The 20,186-nt window shown below is 41.0% G+C and overlaps 1 protein-coding gene across 1 annotated transcript in view; it reads right to left on the reverse strand.

The window, feature by feature from the left end:
- Positions 1-20,186, reverse strand: part of LOC121371918 (cytoplasmic tRNA 2-thiolation protein 1-like) — a 113,557-nt gene that overhangs the window by 24,354 nt on the left and 69,017 nt on the right. Inside the window, exons 7-10 of the mRNA XM_041498164.1 lie at positions 19,424-19,465; positions 17,223-17,272; positions 8,447-8,511; positions 2,635-2,700 (exon numbers count right to left, since the gene is read on the reverse strand). Coding sequence (XP_041354098.1) covers positions 2,635-2,700; positions 8,447-8,511; positions 17,223-17,272; positions 19,424-19,465 — 223 coding nt within the window. The remainder of the gene's footprint in view (positions 1-2,634; positions 2,701-8,446; positions 8,512-17,222; positions 17,273-19,423; positions 19,466-20,186) is intronic.

Raw genomic sequence — 20,186 nt, forward strand, 5'->3', positions numbered from 1 at the left:
AACATTCACCGTTTATATATCTAGTGTCACAGTGTTTATAAAGGAAAACATTCTTAAAATACCTTTTATATATCTAGTGTCACAGTGTTTATAAAGGAAAACATTCTTAAAATACCTTTTATATATCTAGTGTCACAGTGTTTATAAAGGAAAACATTCACCTAAAATACCTTTTATATATCTAGTGTCACAGCGTTTATAAAGGAAAACATTCTCCTAAAATACCTTTTATATATCTAGTGTCACAGTGTTTATAAAGGAAAACATTCTTAAAATACCTTTTATATATCTAGTGTCACAGTGTTTATAAAGGAAAACATTCTTAAAATACATTTTATATATCTAGTGTCACAGTGTTTATAAAGGAAAACATTCTCCTAAAATACCTTTTATATATCTAGTGTCACAGCGTTTATAAAGGAAAACATTCACCTTTATATATCTAGTGTCACAGTGTTTATAAAGGAAAACATTCTCCTAAAATACCTTTTATATATCTAGTGTCACAGCGTTTATAAAGGAAAACATTCTTAAAATACCTTTTATATATCTAGTGTCACAGCGTTTATAAAGGAAAACATTCTCCTAAAATACATTTTATATATCTAGTGTCACAGCGTTTATAAAGGAAAACATTCTTAAAATACATTTTATATATCTAGTGTCACAGCGTTTATAAAGGAAAACATTCACCTTTATATATCTAGTGTCACAGTGTTTATAAAGGAAAACATTCTCCTAAAATACCTTTTATATATCTAGTGTCACAGCGTTTATAGAAGAAAACATTCTCCTGAAATACATTTTATATATCTAGTGTCACAGTGTTTATAAAGGAAAACATTCTCCTAAAATACATTTTATATATCTAGTGTCACAGTGTTTATAAAGGAAAACATTCTCCTAAAATACATTTTATATACTCACGGCCAAAAGAAACTTTACAAATGAAAACAAAATTTAGTCTCTGAAAACATCCATATATCCTAACGTAACCAATTGCATAAATAATCACCCAAACAAAACCAACTTTCTGCAGTATATTTGAAACATACCGTTGCATGCTTTTCATGCCGAGCAAAAAAACCATCGAAATCACGTTTTCCAGGACCTACGAAATTCACCTGTGCAATAATGGTATTAAAATGAGCCAGGATACTGGTAGGGTATGCATTTGATAGAAAACCATCAAAAGAATGCCACGACTTACTGTAGAACAACGCAAGCGAGCCATAGGCATGATACAAATGGGGGCATCTAACGCTCATGTCGCAAGGACGTTTGGATGTTCCAGAGTTGCTGTTGGTAACCTGATAAATCGATACCAACAGACAGGTCGGACATCGGACAGGCCAAGAACGGGTAGACCACGTGTCACAACTCAACGGGATGACCGATACCTACGAACATTACACCTATGTAATCGTTTTCTGACGGTGACGTCATCAGCGGCAATGGCATTCGGCCAACGTGTGAGTAGACACACCATGTCAAGAAGATTACGTGCTGCTGGTATCAGAGCCTACAGACTCTACCGTGGGACCACATTGACAGACCAACACAGTCGGCTTAGACTACGATGGGCCAGGCATGTGAGGCATTGGCTGATTCGTGATTGGCAAAGGGTTCTCTTTTCTGATGAGAGTAGGTTCTGCCTGTTCCGTGGGGATGGGAGAATAAGAGTGTATCGGCGTAGAGGAGAACATACAGCCCGTTGTTGCATTAATGAAGGTGGTGGCAGTGTGATGGTGTGGGGAGGCATCTGTGGCAATCAGACTACTGAACTTGTCATCATTGATGGCCATCTGAACGTTCAACGTTACAGGGATGAAGTGCTAAGACCAGTTGTTATGCCATTCCTACAGCAACAGCCTCAAGGGATCATGTTCCAGCAGGATAATTCGAGACCTCACGTTGCTCGCATTGTTCAGGACTTCCTCTATCAGAACAACGTTAACGTCTTGCCATTGCCTGCACGCTCTCCAGACATGTCACCTATAGAACATCTTTGGGACTACCTTGATCGCCACATTCGACAGAGACAACAGCCCCCACTCAACAGACAACTGCAACAATCCCTTGTTGAGGAATGGCGACGCATCCCGAATGATGTAATCAGAAGGCTGACTACATCTATAGATGCGAAGACGTGTGCATGCATGTATCCGAGCTCACGGGGGTCACACACGTTATTAGAGACATTATCGAGTCTGAAATACATCATTTTGATCGACTTCATTGGGTGACATTTCAGTGTAAATTTGGTTTTTGACCCCACGTGTAACTTTCACATTATGACGTAATTGTTACCTGCAGTCACGTTGCTTTTGTTGATGATTTACATTTGGTGTTGAACTATTAAATAATATCACAAATAATGATATTCTTATTATTTGCCGTTACCCCACAAATTCAAATATAATACTTGTAAAGTTTTTTGGGGTCGTGAGTATATATCTAGTGTCACAGCGCTTATGAATGAAAACATTCTCCTAAAATACATTTTATATATCTAGTGTCACAGCGCTTATAAAGGAAAACATTCACCTTTATATATATATATAGTGTCACAGGGCTAATAAAGAAAAACATTCACCTAAAATACAATGTTATACACAAAGAACAAAGACTAACCTGTAAGCATTTGGAGAGTAGATGCACTCGGTCGAGAAATAGTCCAACTTCTTAAAGTATGCATACCTGACAACAAAACAATACAATACAGTGTGTATTTTATTTACACTTATCAAGAAGAAAGAATATTTACCACAGATATACAATGAATCAATGCTTCAGTACTCATAGAAGATGTACAATGAATCAATGCTTCAGTACTCATAGAAGATGTACAATGAATCAATGCTTCAGTACTCATAGAAGATGTACAATGAATCAATGCTTCAGTACTCATAGAAGATGTACAATGAATCAATGCTTCAGTAGAATCCAGCGTTTATTATGTCAACTCTTTTATCAGATACTTGTTACTCACAAACACAACCAACTGTTCACAATTCGGAGAAAGTCGCCAAAAAATATGGTGACCCAAAACCAAATATCTGGGCCACTAAAATTTCATTTGCAGTGGCTGAAACTTGGTTTTGGTAGCCCAAAGACAAAACATTCATATTTTAGGTTTTAAGCAAAATATTTAAGTAAGCATATGAAATGTGCTTCAGTAAAATAACATTGATCTGAAGAACTACTTCTTGATAACAAAGATACAAACATTACAGATATTGAAATGAAAAATTAAAAGAAAAGCCTGACTTAGCAAATTATTTACTTATTTTGCACAATTTTACAAAATGTCTGAAGTTAATAAAAAATTTGTTTGCATCATCAACGCAAAATTGCATGGTGTGACTCGTATCCCTGGGGTAGCTCACGTATAACCAAAAAAAAAAAAAAAAGTCCATTAAACTGGGCTACATAATTGTTGTTCACGTGTTCAGTATTTAATATAAGTATTTGTAAGAAATAGATACAAATGAAGTGGGGGTAACACTAACAAAACCTAACTTCATTTGCACTAGACAGAACTGAAAAACAAATTAAAATTCTTTGGCATGCCTGCTTTTTACCGTAGCTTCTTGCTGTGTGTTTAAGAAAATTCCACCCGGCAGAGGACATCATAATTGTGATTTTACTCCGAAAATGGCAAATATTCATTTCATCAGTCAATTCAATAGGTACCAAATTAACTGGCCAAATAAAAAACCTATTTAAAAACCCCACAAATTGGAACACCATGAAGCAGATGATAAAAACTAAGATGGCATTCGGGAATTCAGCTGAGATGTTCCGAATGGTTATCAACTGGATCAGAATGTCTTTGTTTTATGAAGACTACACCTAACTGCATTCGGTCTACAACATCAATGCGACTTGGCCACAGGCTGTTTTGAGCCCTGGAATGGTCAACAACATTTTCACAATGGATATAACCCATAGTGTGGCTAACATGGGAGTGTGTGACTCTTTCTATATTTGACTTTGAAGTATGCAAGTTATGTTAACTCAGGAGGTCCTGGGGCATGCTTCCTCAGTATCCAAACTGGGGCATTTTAATCAGCTTTTCTATAAAGTTGAAACTGAAGGACCAACCATCAAGGGAGGGTGTCATACACGCACCCCCATTCTACAGACCAAATGGGGACTGCAAACTGTGCAGTGACATCAGACTTACTGTACAGTTTGTGCCCTGTAAAAACAGTATACCCTCAGTCTTTGCTGAGTTTTTGATATCGATAAATTTATGAGTTATAGTTTTAATGAATACATATGAAATTAATGTTTAATAGCACTCTATCACAAATAAATATTGCATGCTACTGCTATATGATGCATAACGTGGTCATGTGATACTTGGTCTAGAGAATCCAAGAGGTAAACCCGCTGCCAACACACATTCTACTTCTATCAGGCATGATGCCAACACACATTCTACTTCTATCAGGCATGATGATGCCAACACACATTCTACTTCTATCTGGCATGATGATGCCAACACACATTCTACTTCTATCTGGCATGATGATGCCAACACACATTCTACTTCTATCTGGCATGATGATGCCAACACACATTCTACTTCTATCTGGCATGATGATGCCAACACACATTCTACTTCTATCAGGCATGATGATGCCAACACACATTCTACTTCTATCTGGCATGATGATGCCAACACACATTCTACTTCTATCAGGCATGATGCCGACACACATTCTACTTCTATCAGGCATGATGCCAAGACACATTCTACTTCTATCAGGCATGATGCCAACACACATTCTACTTCTATCAGGCATGATGATGCCAACACACATTCTACTTCTATCAGGCATGATGATGCCAACACACATTCTACTTCTATCAGGCATGATGCCAACACACATTCTACTTCTATCAGGCATGATGCCGACACACATTCTACTTCTATCAGGCATGATGATGCCAACACACATTCTACTTCTATCAGGCATGATGATGCCGACACGCATTCTACTTCTATCAGGCATGATGATGCCGACACACATTCTACTTCTATCAGACATGATGCCAACACACATTCTACTTCTATCAGGCATGATGATGCCAACACACATTCTACTTCTATCAGACATGATGCCAACACACATTCTACTTCTATCAGGCATGATGATGCCAACACACATTCTACTTCTATCAGACATGATGCCAACACACATTCTACTTCTATCAGACATGATGCCAACACACATTCTACTTCTATCAGGCATGATGATGCCAACACACATTTTACTTCTATCAGGCATGATGCCAACACACATTCTACTTCTACCAGGCATGATGATGCCAACACACATTCTACTTCTATCAGGCATAATGCCAACACACATTCTACTTCTATCAGGCATGATGCCAACACACATTCTACTTCTATCAGGCATGATGCCAACACACATTCTACTTCTATCAGGCATGATGATGCCAACACACATTCTACTTCTATCAGGCATGATGATGCCAACACACATTCTACTTCTATCTGGCATGATGATGCCGACACAGATTCTACTTCTATCAGGCATGATGCCGACATGCATTCTACTTCTATCTGCTATCTGGCATGATGCCAACACACATTCTACTTCTATCAGACATGATGCCAACACACATTCTACTTCTATCAGACATGATGCCAACACACATTCTACTTCTATCAGGCATGATGATGCCAACACACATTTTACTTCTATCAGGCATGATGCCAACACACATTCTACTTCTACCAGGCATGATGATGCCAACACACATTCTACTTCTATCAGGCATAATGCCAACACACATTCTACTTCTATCAGGCATGATGCCAACACACATTCTACTTCTATCAGGCATGATGCCAACACACATTCTACTTCTATCAGGCATGATGATGCCAACACACATTCTACTTCTATCAGGCATGATGATGCCAACACACATTCTACTTCTATCTGGCATGATGATGCCGACACAGATTCTACTTCTATCAGGCATGATGCCGACATGCATTCTACTTCTATCTGCTATCTGGCATGATGCCAACACACATTCTACTTCTATCAGGCATGATGCCAACACACATTCTACTTCTATCTGGCATGATGCCGACATGCATTCTACTTCTATCAGGCATAATGCCGACACACATTCTACTTCTATCTGGCATGATGCCAACACACATTCTACTTCTATCTGGCATGATGCCAACACACATTCTACTTCTATCTGGCATGATGATGCCAACACACATTCTACTTCTATCAGGCATGATGATGCCAACACACATTCTACTTCTATCAGGCATGATGCCAACACACATTCTACTTCTATCAGGCATGATGCCGACACACATTCTACTTCTATCAGGCATGATGATGCCAACACACATTCTACTTCTATCAGGCATGATGATGCCAACACACATTCTACTTCTATCTGGCATGATGATGCCAAAACACATTCTACTTCTATCAGGCATGATGATGCCAACACACATTCTACTTCTATCTGGCATGATGATGCCAACACACATTCTACTTCTATCAGGCATGATGATGCCAACACACATTCTACTTCTAACTGGCATGATGATGCCAACACACATTCTACTTCTATCTGGCATGATGATGCCAACACACATTCTACTTCTATCTGGCATGATGATGCCAACACACATTCTACTTCTATCTGGCATGATGATGCCAACACACATTCTACTTCTATCAGGCATGATGATGCCAACACACATTCTACTTCTATCTGGCATGATGATGCCAAAACACATTCTACTTCTATCAGGCATGATGATGCCAACACACATTCTACTTCTATCTGGCATGATGATGCCAAAACACATTCTACTTCTATCAGGCATGATGATGCCAACACACATTCTACTTCTATCTGGCATGATGATGCCGACACAGATTCTACTTCTATCAGGCATGATGCCGACATGCATTCTACTTCTATCTGGCATGATGCCAACACACATTCTACTTCTATCAGGCATGATGCCAACACACATTCTACTTCTATCTGGCATGATGCCGACATGCATTCTACTTCTATCAGGCATAATGCCGACACACATTCTACTTCTATCTGGCATGATGCCAACACACATTCTACTTCTATCTGGCATGATGCCAACACACATTCTACTTCTATCTGGCATGATGATGCCGACACACATTCTACTTCTATCAGGCATGATGCCGACACACATTCTACTTCTATCAGGCATGATGCCGACACACATTCTACTTCTATCTGGCATGATTCAGTATCTGATTTTGCCACAGACAGGAAAACAGACACAACAGGGAGAGAACTAACACTCGTCAGCTCGCCCCATGACAAGATTCTGAGAATATAGCTAAAGCAATACATTCCCTGCCGGCCACAGCAGAATTTCTATCTCCTAAATTCAAGGGCCATAACTCTGTGAAAAATAGGTAAAACGCCATGAAAGTTAACTTGATCTGATACAGCTACATACGAAATTTCATCTCAGTATCTTCAAACATTGCAAAAAAAGTCTGAAAAACAAATTTTTGTATCTCCTAAGTTCAAGGGTAATAACTGTCAAAATTGCCATGAACATCAAACTTGATCTGTAGAAGGACATGCTAAAGCTATACACAAAATCTCAACAGGAGATGAAACCTATAGTCCCCTCTAAGGGACAATAATGCTAGTAATTCTGAGCAGATGTGACCCAAATATAAGATGCTAACAGTCAGGCTGTTTTGCAATGATACCACACGAAGGGAATGAGTGTTCCTTAACGGCCTGACATAATCATCACAGGTTTCATCTTCTCAGGATGTCGCAATACTGGGGGCACTAGTCATTTTTATTGGGACTAGTAACAATTGCAGGCTACTAGTCCCCAGACCAGTGAAAATATTTCTTAATTTCTACCCCTGTACCTCACCCTTTGATATATACCAATCATGGACACTACAAAATCATCCTTCTCCCAACTAAAAAGCCAATTGGTTTCAGCAACGATGATTGATGCTATGAGCTACCACACCTAAAATGAATGTCCTACTACTAGGCTACATCACACTGACATCACATTTTCATTTTAACTTATTTTCATGCTTATATCCAATTAAGGTTCAAACACACAGTCCTGGGCACACAACTCAGTTATCTGGGCTGTCTGTCCAGGACAATGGGTTAGTTGTTAATTGTTTGTGGTTAGTGAGAGAGAAGTCAGTGTAGTTGTCTTACACCTACACATTGAGTTATTAAAACTATCTCTGAATGTTAGTCGGTACCATGTACCTACCAGCCTTATGTCTGATGGCTTAACCACGACAACACAGAGGCTGGTTGACATCACAACTTGAGAGACCAGCAATGAGTGGACAGGTCAGCTTGTATTCAGTGTTATACTCACATAACAATCTCCTTCTCGTATGTGTACTTGAACGGCTTACAGCGGGGCAGAGCACCATCCATTCCCTGTACATAATGTGAAAACAGTGACGTCAGTAGTTATACATAATGTGAAAACAGTGACGTCAGTACAGTTATACATAATGTGAAAACAGTAACGTCAGTACAGTTATACATAATGTGAAAACAGTGACGTCAGTACAGGTATACATAATGTGAAAACAGTGACGCCAGTACAGTTATACATAATGTGAAAACAGTGACGTCAGTACAGTTATACATAATGTGAAAACAGTGACATCAGTACAGTTATACACAATTTAAAAACAGTGACGTCAGTACAGTTATACACAATTTAAAAACAGTGACGTCAGTACAGTTATACACAATGTGAAAAGAGTGACACCATGCAGTAGTTATACACAATGTGAAAGCAGTGACATCAGTACAGTTATACACAATGTGAAAACAGTGACGTCAGTACAGTTATACACAATGTGAAAAGAGTGACACCGGTACAGTTATACACAATGTGAAAACAGTGACGTCAGTACAGTTATACACAATGTGAAAACAGTGACATCAGTACACTTATACACAATGTGAAAACAGTGACACCAGTACAGTTATACACAATGTGAAAACAGTGACATCAGTACAGTTATACACAATGTGAAAACAGTGACACCGGTACAGTTATACACAAAGTGAAAACAGTGACGTCAGTACAGTTATACACAATGTGAAAACAGTGACACCAGTACAGTTATGCACAATGTGAAAACAGTGACATCAATACAGTTATACACAATGTGAAAACAGTGACACCGGTACAGTTATACACAAAGTGAAAACAGTGACGTCAGTACAGTTATACACAATGTGAAACAGTGACATCAGTACACTTGTACACAAAGTGAAAACAGTGACGTCAGTACAGTTATACACAATGTGAAAACAGTGACGTCAGTACAGTTATACACAATGTGAAAACAGTGACGTCAGTACAGTTATACACAATATGAAAACAGTGACGTCAGTACACTTATACACAATATGGAAACATGACATCAGTACAGTTATACATAATGTGAAAACAGTGACGTCAGTACAGTAAATTACAACCAATTAATGTTACAGCTAATTGAAGTTTACTAAAACATAAACTAATTCCGAGTTTTACTTCTTAAACTACATGTATGTCTTCTAACAAGATGTTCACTTGTTAATCCAGACAGTATGTTTTTTGTTATTAAAAGTGTCCAGATTAATGAATTTCCATAGTACTGAATCATACCTGTATGAAGAGTTATTTCCCTTGAATGGAAAACCAATAAAATAAAAAGCAACAAATACATATTTAAAAAAAATAACAAATTATATTCCAAAAATACTGATCAGATTAATGAAAAACATTTCCACATGTGTATTTTAAGAAAAAAAATCAGAATGTTATCAATCATTAAGCTACCATTTCATAATCAACTTGGTTTTTAAATTTTTAAATTTATTTGTACCGACATTTTCCTTTGTTTCAACGGCTGTCCTACGTTTCTTAACGCAGACGTTCACAATGAGTGTTTTCGTGGTCTATGCAACAGTACTGTAATATGCAAACGTTTTCCAAAATGGCTGACCAAAAAAAAAATGCTTGATTTTGTATTATTCTCAAATAGTCCTCTGACAGTACAAATGAGGTCTTGAAATGATTAGTACCATTCAGAAACAAAAATATATCCTTATAAAATTTAATACACGAAACAAAACAAGTTTAATTAGAAAATTTGTTTCTAATTTTCATTATTATTCATACTTACCTAGTGCTAGCACAACAAATATGCTATTCAACCTGAGTCATACCTACACACTGCAGAATTCTCTCCCTTGCCGGATATGCGCAATGCTATCCTTGCACGGGCTACCTGTAACTTCATTCTCGGTTCAAAGTCCACCCACCGAGGGAAAGCCTCATAGGGGTGGGTGGGAGGTATAGTTTGTTGTGCTAGCACTAGGTAAGTATGAATAATAATGAAAATTAGAAACAAATTTTCTAATAGTCTTATTCAACTTACTGTGCTAGCACAACAAATATGCTATAACGGACGTGCAATGACACCGTTAGAGCACGTGAATTCAACATTAATGGGAGGAGGTAAGAAAATAGAGGACTTACCCGTACCCAAAAAGCTCCTTTGAAGTAATGACATGGAGATAGGACGAACCACGACATACGGTAACAAGGAGTCAAAAAACTTTTGGGAATAAAAAGGGGCTTCCCAAAAGAAAAACTCATCCCCAGGGAGAGGAAACGGTAGACAACACTACAAAAAACCCCATCCCTCAGAAAAGAGTGGAGTGTTAAACATGTCCGAAGCGTGAATCGATGGCAGTCGGACGGAAAAGAGGTCGACCCCTTTCCGTTGCCCTGCGCACAGACACGACGTGTTGAGCCGCAATGACTGTCTGGATCCTACGCGTACCGTCAGGACCAACCGCCATATCCCGGAAATAGAAACGGTCAAAAGTGTGCCGTCCTTTCCAAACCCCTGCATTCATGACCTTTATAATATCTAAAGAGTCATGAAAATTCAGGGAAGCAGAAATGGCTCGGATCTCATGTGGTTTAACAGAGAAATTCCGTAACACATGATCACCCGCCATCTCATATGCTAGCTTGATGGTAGCTGCTATCCATCGAGACAAAGCATTTTTTGTGACATCACCCGGCCTAATGGTATAAGAAATAAACAATCTCTTTTTACCCTGCCGCCGGTTTTTCGTACGCTGCAAATAATACTTCAATGCTCTCACCGGGCAAAGAAGTCTATCCGAGTTATCAGATGACAGTGTACGAGATAAACTGTGAATGACAGTAGGTGGAAACTCTTCCCCTGGAGACTGGTTTTTAGCAACAAAGATAGGGTCGGTACGTAAAGTGACAGACCCGTCCGAATTGTAATCAACGAAGTCATGCAAAAAAGCATGTATCTCACTGATCTGACGACAAGCTGCCAGTGAAACCAGAAACAGAGTCTTCCACGTCAAGGCACGAAGACTAGCAAACCTCAACGGCTCATAAGGCGCACCCTTAAGAGCATGTAACACCAGAAAGACATTCCATTTCGGAATAATGGAAGGTCGTTCAACCGTGGATTGTAATGATTTAAGTAAATCATGCAACACCAAGTTGGTAGAAAAGTCACGACATCCACACTGTTTAAGAGTAGTGAAAATCGCAGCTCTGTGACTTTTCACTGTCGTGACTTTAAGTTTCCTTTCTTGGACCAACGCCAGAAAGTACTCCGCTAAATCGTTGACAGTAGGCAATAAGGGATCGAAATCCCGTGCGTTCGCCCAACGAACCCACATACGCCAGTGACACTGATAAACCGACTCGGTAGATTTGCGCTTTGCTGAAGAGACGAGATGCGCAATTCTTGTCGAAAAACCTCTGCGTCGCAAGGAAGCCCTGATAACCTCCACGCGTGAAACCGGAAGACCTCCGGCTTCGGATGCCACACCGTCTGACTCAGTCGCTGGCTGAGTAGATCGGACAACACTGGTAATCGGAACGGGACTGCCACTAACAGTGACAGGAGCTGTGGAAACCAGGGCTGCGCCACCCACAGAGGAGCTATCAACGTCACGTGACAAGGTTCCTGGACCACTTTGGTCAACACCTTGCCGAGTAAGACAGGAGGAGGGAAGGCATAAAAATCCAGTCCCGTCCAATCCATACTTAACGCGTCGTACTCCAACGCCAATGTGTCCGGTACCGGGGACACGAACACCGGCAATTGGTTGTTCAACCGTGTGGCAAACATGTCCACCTGTGGACTGCCCCACACCCGAAGAACCGCTGCGACCACCCCTTTGTTCAACATCCACTCCGTCTGAACAGGGGTATGTCGACTGAGGGCATCTGCTAACACATTCACCGATGAAGGAATGTGTTTCGCCCACAGAGTGGTCCCTAGTTGGTCGCAGAATTCCAAAATCGCAAGAGCTTTGCGACCCAAAGTCTCCGATTTGGTTCCACCCCAACGATTGAGATATGCCACTACCGACGTATTGTCGCATCTCAACAGAATTCGACGGTGTCGAAGAACACACCGGAAATGAAGACAGGCACGATGCACTGCCTCCATCTCCAAACAGTTGATATGAAGCTTCCTCTCGGAGATATTCCATACCCCTGAAATGTGTTGATCCAACAGATGCGCCCCGTACCCGTGCAGCGACGCATCCGTGAACAGGATCAGATCCGGAGCAGGGGGGTGCAACGGAACCGATAGGGACATGCACTTGTCCGACAGGCACTCCTGTATCGGATGAGTGAACCATGGACCCAGAGGCACTATCGTGTCCCAATTGTGACCGTCCCACCGTGGGGACAAATGCCACTGGAGTGGTCGTTTGAATCGTCTGAACCGCACGATCAATGAGGCCAGAGATTCGAGGTGGCCCAACACCACGTGGAGAGATCGTACCGTAGTACTTTGCTCCCCCATCAAACGTCGCGCCGACGTTTGGAAATTGTGGATACGCGCATCGGTGGGACGAACCGACGCTACCACAAGATCGAAGACCACTCCGAGATATGTGAAAATCTGAGCCGGCGTTAACTCCGATTTCACCCAATTGGGAATAAAACCCAATTGGAGGATCATGTCCAAAACCAACCCGACATTGGTCTGACACTCCTGTTGCGACGAAGCTGGGATCAACCAATCGTCCAGATAGGTATGCATTCGAACCCCTAACAAATGAACATGACCTACCACCGCTTTTACCACACGTGTAAAAGCATGGGGACTCGTCGCCAAACCGAACGGAAGCACACGAAACTCGTACGCTTTTCCGTCGAACAGGAAGCGCAGAAACTTCCAAAACGCCTTGTGCACCGGGACATGGAGGTATGCGTCTTTCAGATCGATCGACACAGCCCACTCCCCAATTTGAAGCAGGTTCCGGACCGAATGAACCGTTTCCATTTTCATGGAAGGAACATCGACGTAGACGTTCAGTGGCTTCAAATTTAGGATTGGTCTCCATTCCCCATTTTTCTTCCGGGCGAAGAAAAGATGAGAATAAAATCCCGGAGTGTCCAGACTGACTCTCTGGATGGCCCCTTTGTCGAGAAACTCGGCAATCATACTCTCCACTAAAACGCGCCGATCCGCGGACGGTAACGGCGGCATTCTCGGAGTGGAAGTAAGAGGGGGGCTCGAAGAAAAGGGTATTTTGTAACCGTGTCGAACGACCGACAGAACCCAGGGGTCGAGACCAGGCAGCTTGCACCAATTTCGAAGGAAATGGCGGAGCCTGCCCCCCACGGGTATGTTTGCTAACGGTACCTCCGAAAGCAACTGCCGATCGTTCACGTACCCTCACCCCAACCGCTTACCACCCGTAGGCGCAACGCCTTTGGTGGATTGAGAACGGAACGCAGTACGACGTTTGCGTCCTCGCTTAGCGGAAGACGGGTTGTTACCTGGTTGCCTCCTAGTGTCAGGAACCCTAGGGATCTGAGTCGACTGTAAAAAAGCAGCCTTTTTTACAGGAGGAGGCTTGAACCCCGAAAACGTGGACCGACGTTTACCAGAGGTTGAGGGTCGAGTGTTCGGGACTGGTCGCGACAAATCCTTGTCTAGGACCATATTAAAATCGGGACCGAAAAGTAAATTTTCCCGTACCGAACGTGTACGAAAAAACGTCTTCGCAACGTTTGACGCACTCAAACCCGCCAGGTAATGGTCACGCCGTAACAAAAGACTGTTCGCAAACAATCGGCCAGATAACTGAGCGATATGCTTAGAGGCTTTTGACGCAGCCTCCAAACAGCCTTTCGCCATCGCGGGAAGGCTCTCGACAGCCTTATCCAAGCCAAATAGGAACGTACCTAAATGGTTATTAACCTGGAACATCGACTTAGCCAGCCGTTCGAACGATTTTCCAGATCCGCGATTGGCAATGACACATGCGGCGATGGGGAACAAGCGGCTCGGACACTAGCGGGAACGACCGCCGGATGTTCGAGAAAATCCGCCCCCAACGTCTCATAGGAGTCGGCACGAAAAATGCGCGCTCCCGTTAGGATTTTCCCCGTAGGCAGTGCCGTTGGGTACTCATCAACACCCACTCCCAGGATACGATCACTGCCAGTGATCAACACATCAATGTCACAAAGTGAACTGTGCGCCTCCTGTGCAAGTGGTAAACCCGACTCCTCACGAGGAGTGACCAAATTCAAAGAACGGTTCCCGAAGGAGACACCCTTGAATGTAGGCTGGGCCTCAACCTGAGGTATAGCGTCCCCGCATACCTGTCGGACCTGGTCCCTGACAAAAGCCAGAACCGCCGGATAATCGCACTCCTCCTCTACCTCCGAACCGAAGTGAGAGAGAGCTGGGTCAGCGACAGAATCCGGTCCAACCGACGCTTCCTCTGAAGCCAGGCCACTGTCCACTGGATCCCGAAGATCGATATGGACTCCTCCCCCTAATCGAGACGCCCCTGGGGCAGCGTCTCCCGAGACGGAAACAATAGGAACCGAACGACAATCCCTAACTGCATCGTCAAACTGCTGTCGAGACGCAGTTTCTGCTGGTTTTGGCGGAAAACCAGGGGGGGGGAATGGGAGCCGCACCCGTCGGTCCCGTCTGCGAAAGCAATGATCCCAACTGAGGCGAAGCGTTCAAAAATTCCACAAAACTCCGAAACAACGTTTCCTGAAAGCCTAACGGTCGTTCCTGCGCCAAGTGCGGAACGGTCGGAGTTTGCGGCCACAGAGTACCCCCAACCGAGGGGTATCTGCGCGAACCTCGTCCTCTATCGAGTAAAGTCGAAGAGGTAGGGACCAAAGACGGTGCAAACTGTGAGGAGATGTCCGTTGCTACCGAAGTCACCGGACCCTTGGGGTAAACATATGCAAACGGAGGACCCAAACGGGATGAGTCCTCCACCCAACGGTAAACATCGGTCGGGATGCCATCAGAGACGGATCCCGGCATCGGAACAACTGGCTCAGTTCGAAGCAAACTGGCAGAACTCTCCTCGGGCCTTGAGAATGCTGAGGTGCCGAAGCGACTGTCAGCAATCGAAGGCAAAGTCGGGGCCACCTGCTCTGCGGACGAAGCAGTGGACCTATGCACAACGGAGTGCATGTGCTCGGTAACCGATGAAGTCGTCAAAACCGGTGCCGCGACGACTCCACCCTGCCCCCCTTCTGTTTGTAAAGGTAACCGTAACGACGATGGCGACGCCCGCGACGAAGCCACACAAACAGAAGAAGGCGCCGTCACTAACGAAGACGGCTCACGTACCACGGTCACAATAGGAGCCCGGGGGGGGCGCTCCCGAAGTATCTGTAACTGTACTCGTAACACGGACCGAAGAAGAAACACCCTTGTGTTTCCCCCCTTTCCGGACACTTTTAGAAGTGTCTACAGACTTATGGGACCTACCCACTAAGTCCGACTTGCCGACTACTGCCGAAGCAGACGACAAGATTTTGCTGGTACCCGAAACCTGAGTCTGCGAACCGAACCGAACCCACTGGTCAGGAGACCACGTGGCGCAGATCTCACACTGACGGTCTTGAGAACAAGACCGACAGTCCGGACACAACACGTGTGTGTCTTTACGACGTAAAAGAAATGGACAACCATCTCGCGCACAAACTTTCCGTGCGCTAGCTGTCAACGAACTCGCGTCGGACATGGTAAATTCAACACAGAATTCCCAACTACCAACCGTATGTCAAGTTCAACCAAAAAAACAAACACAAAATTACAAGTAAAGAAAACTTTTTGCCAAAGCTTAACAGGTGTTAACAGGTGGACTGCAGAATTGAGAATGAAGTTACAGGTAGCCCGTGCAAGGATAGCATTGCGCATATCCGGCAAGGGAGAGAATTCTGCAGTGTGTAGGTATGACTCAGGTTGAATAGCATATTTGTTGTGCTAGCACAGTAAGTTGAATAAGACTATTGATAGTTTATTTTCATCCTACTGTTACTATGGTAACAAAACAGTGAAAATTTTATCAACAAAACATTTAGAAACAGTTCTGCTTGCCGATATCATGGCATTTATTTCTTTTAATTCGTATAATGATATGCACATTTGAATTTTTTAAGAGTATAACTAATTAGTTCCACAGTGGGTATGCAGTTTGTGTGAAAAGCCAAACGAGAACAAAGTTTGGCAGCTACTTTTGTTTGCCGCGAGTCACTTTTCAAGGACGTTAGCTAACGTTCGGTTTGCTTGTGGCGAACAGTCCGTTTCTTAATGGGTATTTACTCGGAGGAGGGGTTTCTGGACAGTTGGACAATTGGAGGCGGGGTCGAGACAACTAGAGATGGGGATTCTGAACAATTGGAACGGGGTTCTGGACAATTGGAGGCAGGGTTTCTGAACTACTGGTGGCAGGGTTTAATATGAACAATGTAACTATATGAATACTGTCTAAATAACCACTGTAACTGTATGACCACTACAGGTATGAACACCAACTGTGTGAACACTGTAACTGTATAAACAGAACTGTTTTAACACTAACAGTATGAACACTGTACTGTATTATAAACATTGTGTAAACACTGACTGTATGAACAATAACTATATGAACACTGTGTGTGAACACTAACTAAATAAATACTTCACCTGTGTGAACACTGTAGCTACATGTATATGAACACTAACCGTATAAAGACTGTAATTGTGTGAACATTAATTAGAACTGTATGTACAGTAAACAATGTACAGGCAACTCACCGTTGTAATAGCTGTACACCTTCGCAGTCTGGCAATGTCACCTCGCAAAACTGAAATTTTTTGAAAAAAAGCAACCGTATTTTCCCCATGTATTATGCGCACTGCATAAAATACAGGTTAAAAACGGGGGTGCACACTATACATAACAATAGAAAAAACTATCTTTTAAAAATGTCTAGCGATCGCCGATAAAAAAATGCCGATTGGTAGTTTACGGTAATTTATGGGATATTGACAGTGTTCATTACAACGAAACGCTAAAACCCTCTTAAAAATTGCTTTTCACTTGTGATGGTTGTAATAAATGCAAAATAAATGTACAAAAGTATCCATACCTTGCCAAGTGCACAAAAATGACAAAACTGGACCGTAAATATTTTTAATTTCCATGAGATTTCATTTGGCCATTTCTGTCAAACCAGAAATATGCCAACCTACTATCAATTTACAAATCTCACACATTCACGTTAGCCACAAGAACTAAATGTAATATGCTTTATCATATAATATCTTACATTTTCAGTGCAATCAAAGTATATGATATTTTTCAGATCACATACTTTAAGAATTTGATAACTTTGCAAATTAGATGTAAATTAGTCGAGGTCTCGGCACTATAGGTTTATTGACATTTAAGCAAACGTACTTGGGTGACACTCCATGATTGACGTATGCATTCATAGTCATCAAATAAAAACATTTCAATGGCAATTTGAAACTGAAAGCTGTCCAGCGTTCAGAAAGCAAAAAACGTTAGGCATAACTATATTTTGATGTAAGGCCATCCAAAATGACGTCATTTGAGTTTGACGTCATTTCCATTCAAAAATACACCGCGCCACATATTCTTACATCATTTGAATATCTAGTAATGGCGGACTGGAATTAAAGTTGCGTGTACAGTTTACAAAAACACGTTGTATTAAGCTTGAGCTTATATGATAAAGAGATTATTACCCTCGTGTATTTCGGTATCGTCAATATCATATATTAGGAATAAAAATAATGTATTATGCTCACCAGAGGCTCGCATAATACAATTTTTATTCCTAATATATGATATTGACGATACCGAAAAACACTCTGGTAATAACCTCTATATATTTTTGTTTTCATTTATTTATTAGTCATTTACAGTGTATCGGTATATAATTTTGTCTTGATTTATGCATGTATGACATGTAAGTACGCAAGTACTAGCCTTTGTTTAATGTGACATGTAGGTCTATGTACTCAAGTACCTAACTTAAGTTTTGTTTCTTGAATATACTGCTGCTTTTGCTTTTCGTTAATTTTGGTGACGGGGGGAAACGGTACATCTTGCATTCACCGTCAATTTTGTGGTTTAAAAAAAATGGTGTGCATTATATTGTGGTTCATGGTTTTTTTCTTGGAATAAACGTTTAAAGTGGGGGGGGGGGGGGGTGCACATTATACACCGGTGCGCATAATACATGGGGAAATACGGTATTAAAAACTATAGGCATGCATGTAATTATTACTGTTGGTTACTATACTAATACTAAAATTCATTATGTTACTGTTGGTTACTATACTAATACTAAAATTCATTGTTACTGTTGGTTACTATACTAGTACTAAAATTCATTATGTTACTGTTGGTTACCATACTAGTACTAAAATTCATTATGTTACTGTTGGTTACCATACTAGTACTAAAATTCATTATGTTACTGTTGGTTACTGTACTAGTACTAAATTCATTATGTTACTGTTGGTTACTATACTAGTACTTAATTCATTATGTTACTGTTGGTTACAATACTAGTACTAAATTCATTATGTTACTGTTGGTTACAATACTAGTACTAAAATTCATTATGTTACTGTTGGTTACAATACTAGTACTAAAATTCATTATGTTACTGTTGGTTACTGTACTAGTACTAAATTCATTATGTTACTGTTGGTTACTATACTAGTACTAAAATTCATTATGTTACTTTTGATTACTATACTAGTACTAAAATTCATTATGTTACTTTTCATTACTATACTAGTACTAAAATTCATTATGTTACTTTTGGTTACTATACTAGTACTAAAATTCACTATGTTACTTTTGGTTAAATTCATTATATTACTGTCGATTACTATATATATGAATTGAAATTCATTCTCATAAAACAACAAACCCTAGAGACACGGAAACCTTGTGTGACGAGAGACAAAATACAAACCATTCATGATGACCGTCTCAGCAATATCATCGGCATTGTGACCTGCAAGCAGATGTATTGCGAGTAAGAAACTTATAGTTCTACAGTTTCAAAACTCTATTTCTATATTATACCCTAAGAGAATCCTAAATTGTGGAGTTAAAAATGTTCATTAATTTGACTCCCAACATTTTGTCAGCCATCAAGCTGTCTTCGCCAGGGGAATGTGATTCTCTAACAACCGTAGCAGGCATCTCTGTCATTCAACAAATACACAAACATTGGACAGTTCTAATCACTCTATGTCAGACATGTACTGTTTTAGTCCATTCCATCATTCTACCAAAAATTAATTTTTATTAATAATTTCAGTTTGGTTTGACATAAGAAGAAAAGTAAAAGTGTTTTGGAAATAACAAAAACATATTATTTTTGTGTGCAAGTTACAAAACAATAGGCTTAGAAATAAATAACTAGTAGTAAATTTCATAGTATGAAAAAAGGCATTCCACGTGGGACGGACTATAGATGTGAAAGTGACTGGGTAGTGAGGACTGTTTGTAAACTATATGACATCATGTATACTAGATGTGAAAGTGACTGAGTAGTGAGGACTGCTTGTAAACTATATGACATCATGTATACTAGATATGAAAGTGACTGCGTAGTGAGGACTGTTTGTAAACTATATGACATCATGTATACTAGATGTGAAAGTGACTAGATAGTGAGGACTATTTGTAAACTATATGACATCATGTATACTAGATGTGAAAGTGACTAG

The sequence above is a fragment of the Gigantopelta aegis genome, chromosome 4, assembly GCF_016097555.1.
Source record: "Gigantopelta aegis isolate Gae_Host chromosome 4, Gae_host_genome, whole genome shotgun sequence".
NCBI lineage: Eukaryota > Metazoa > Mollusca > Gastropoda > Neomphalida > Peltospiridae > Gigantopelta > Gigantopelta aegis.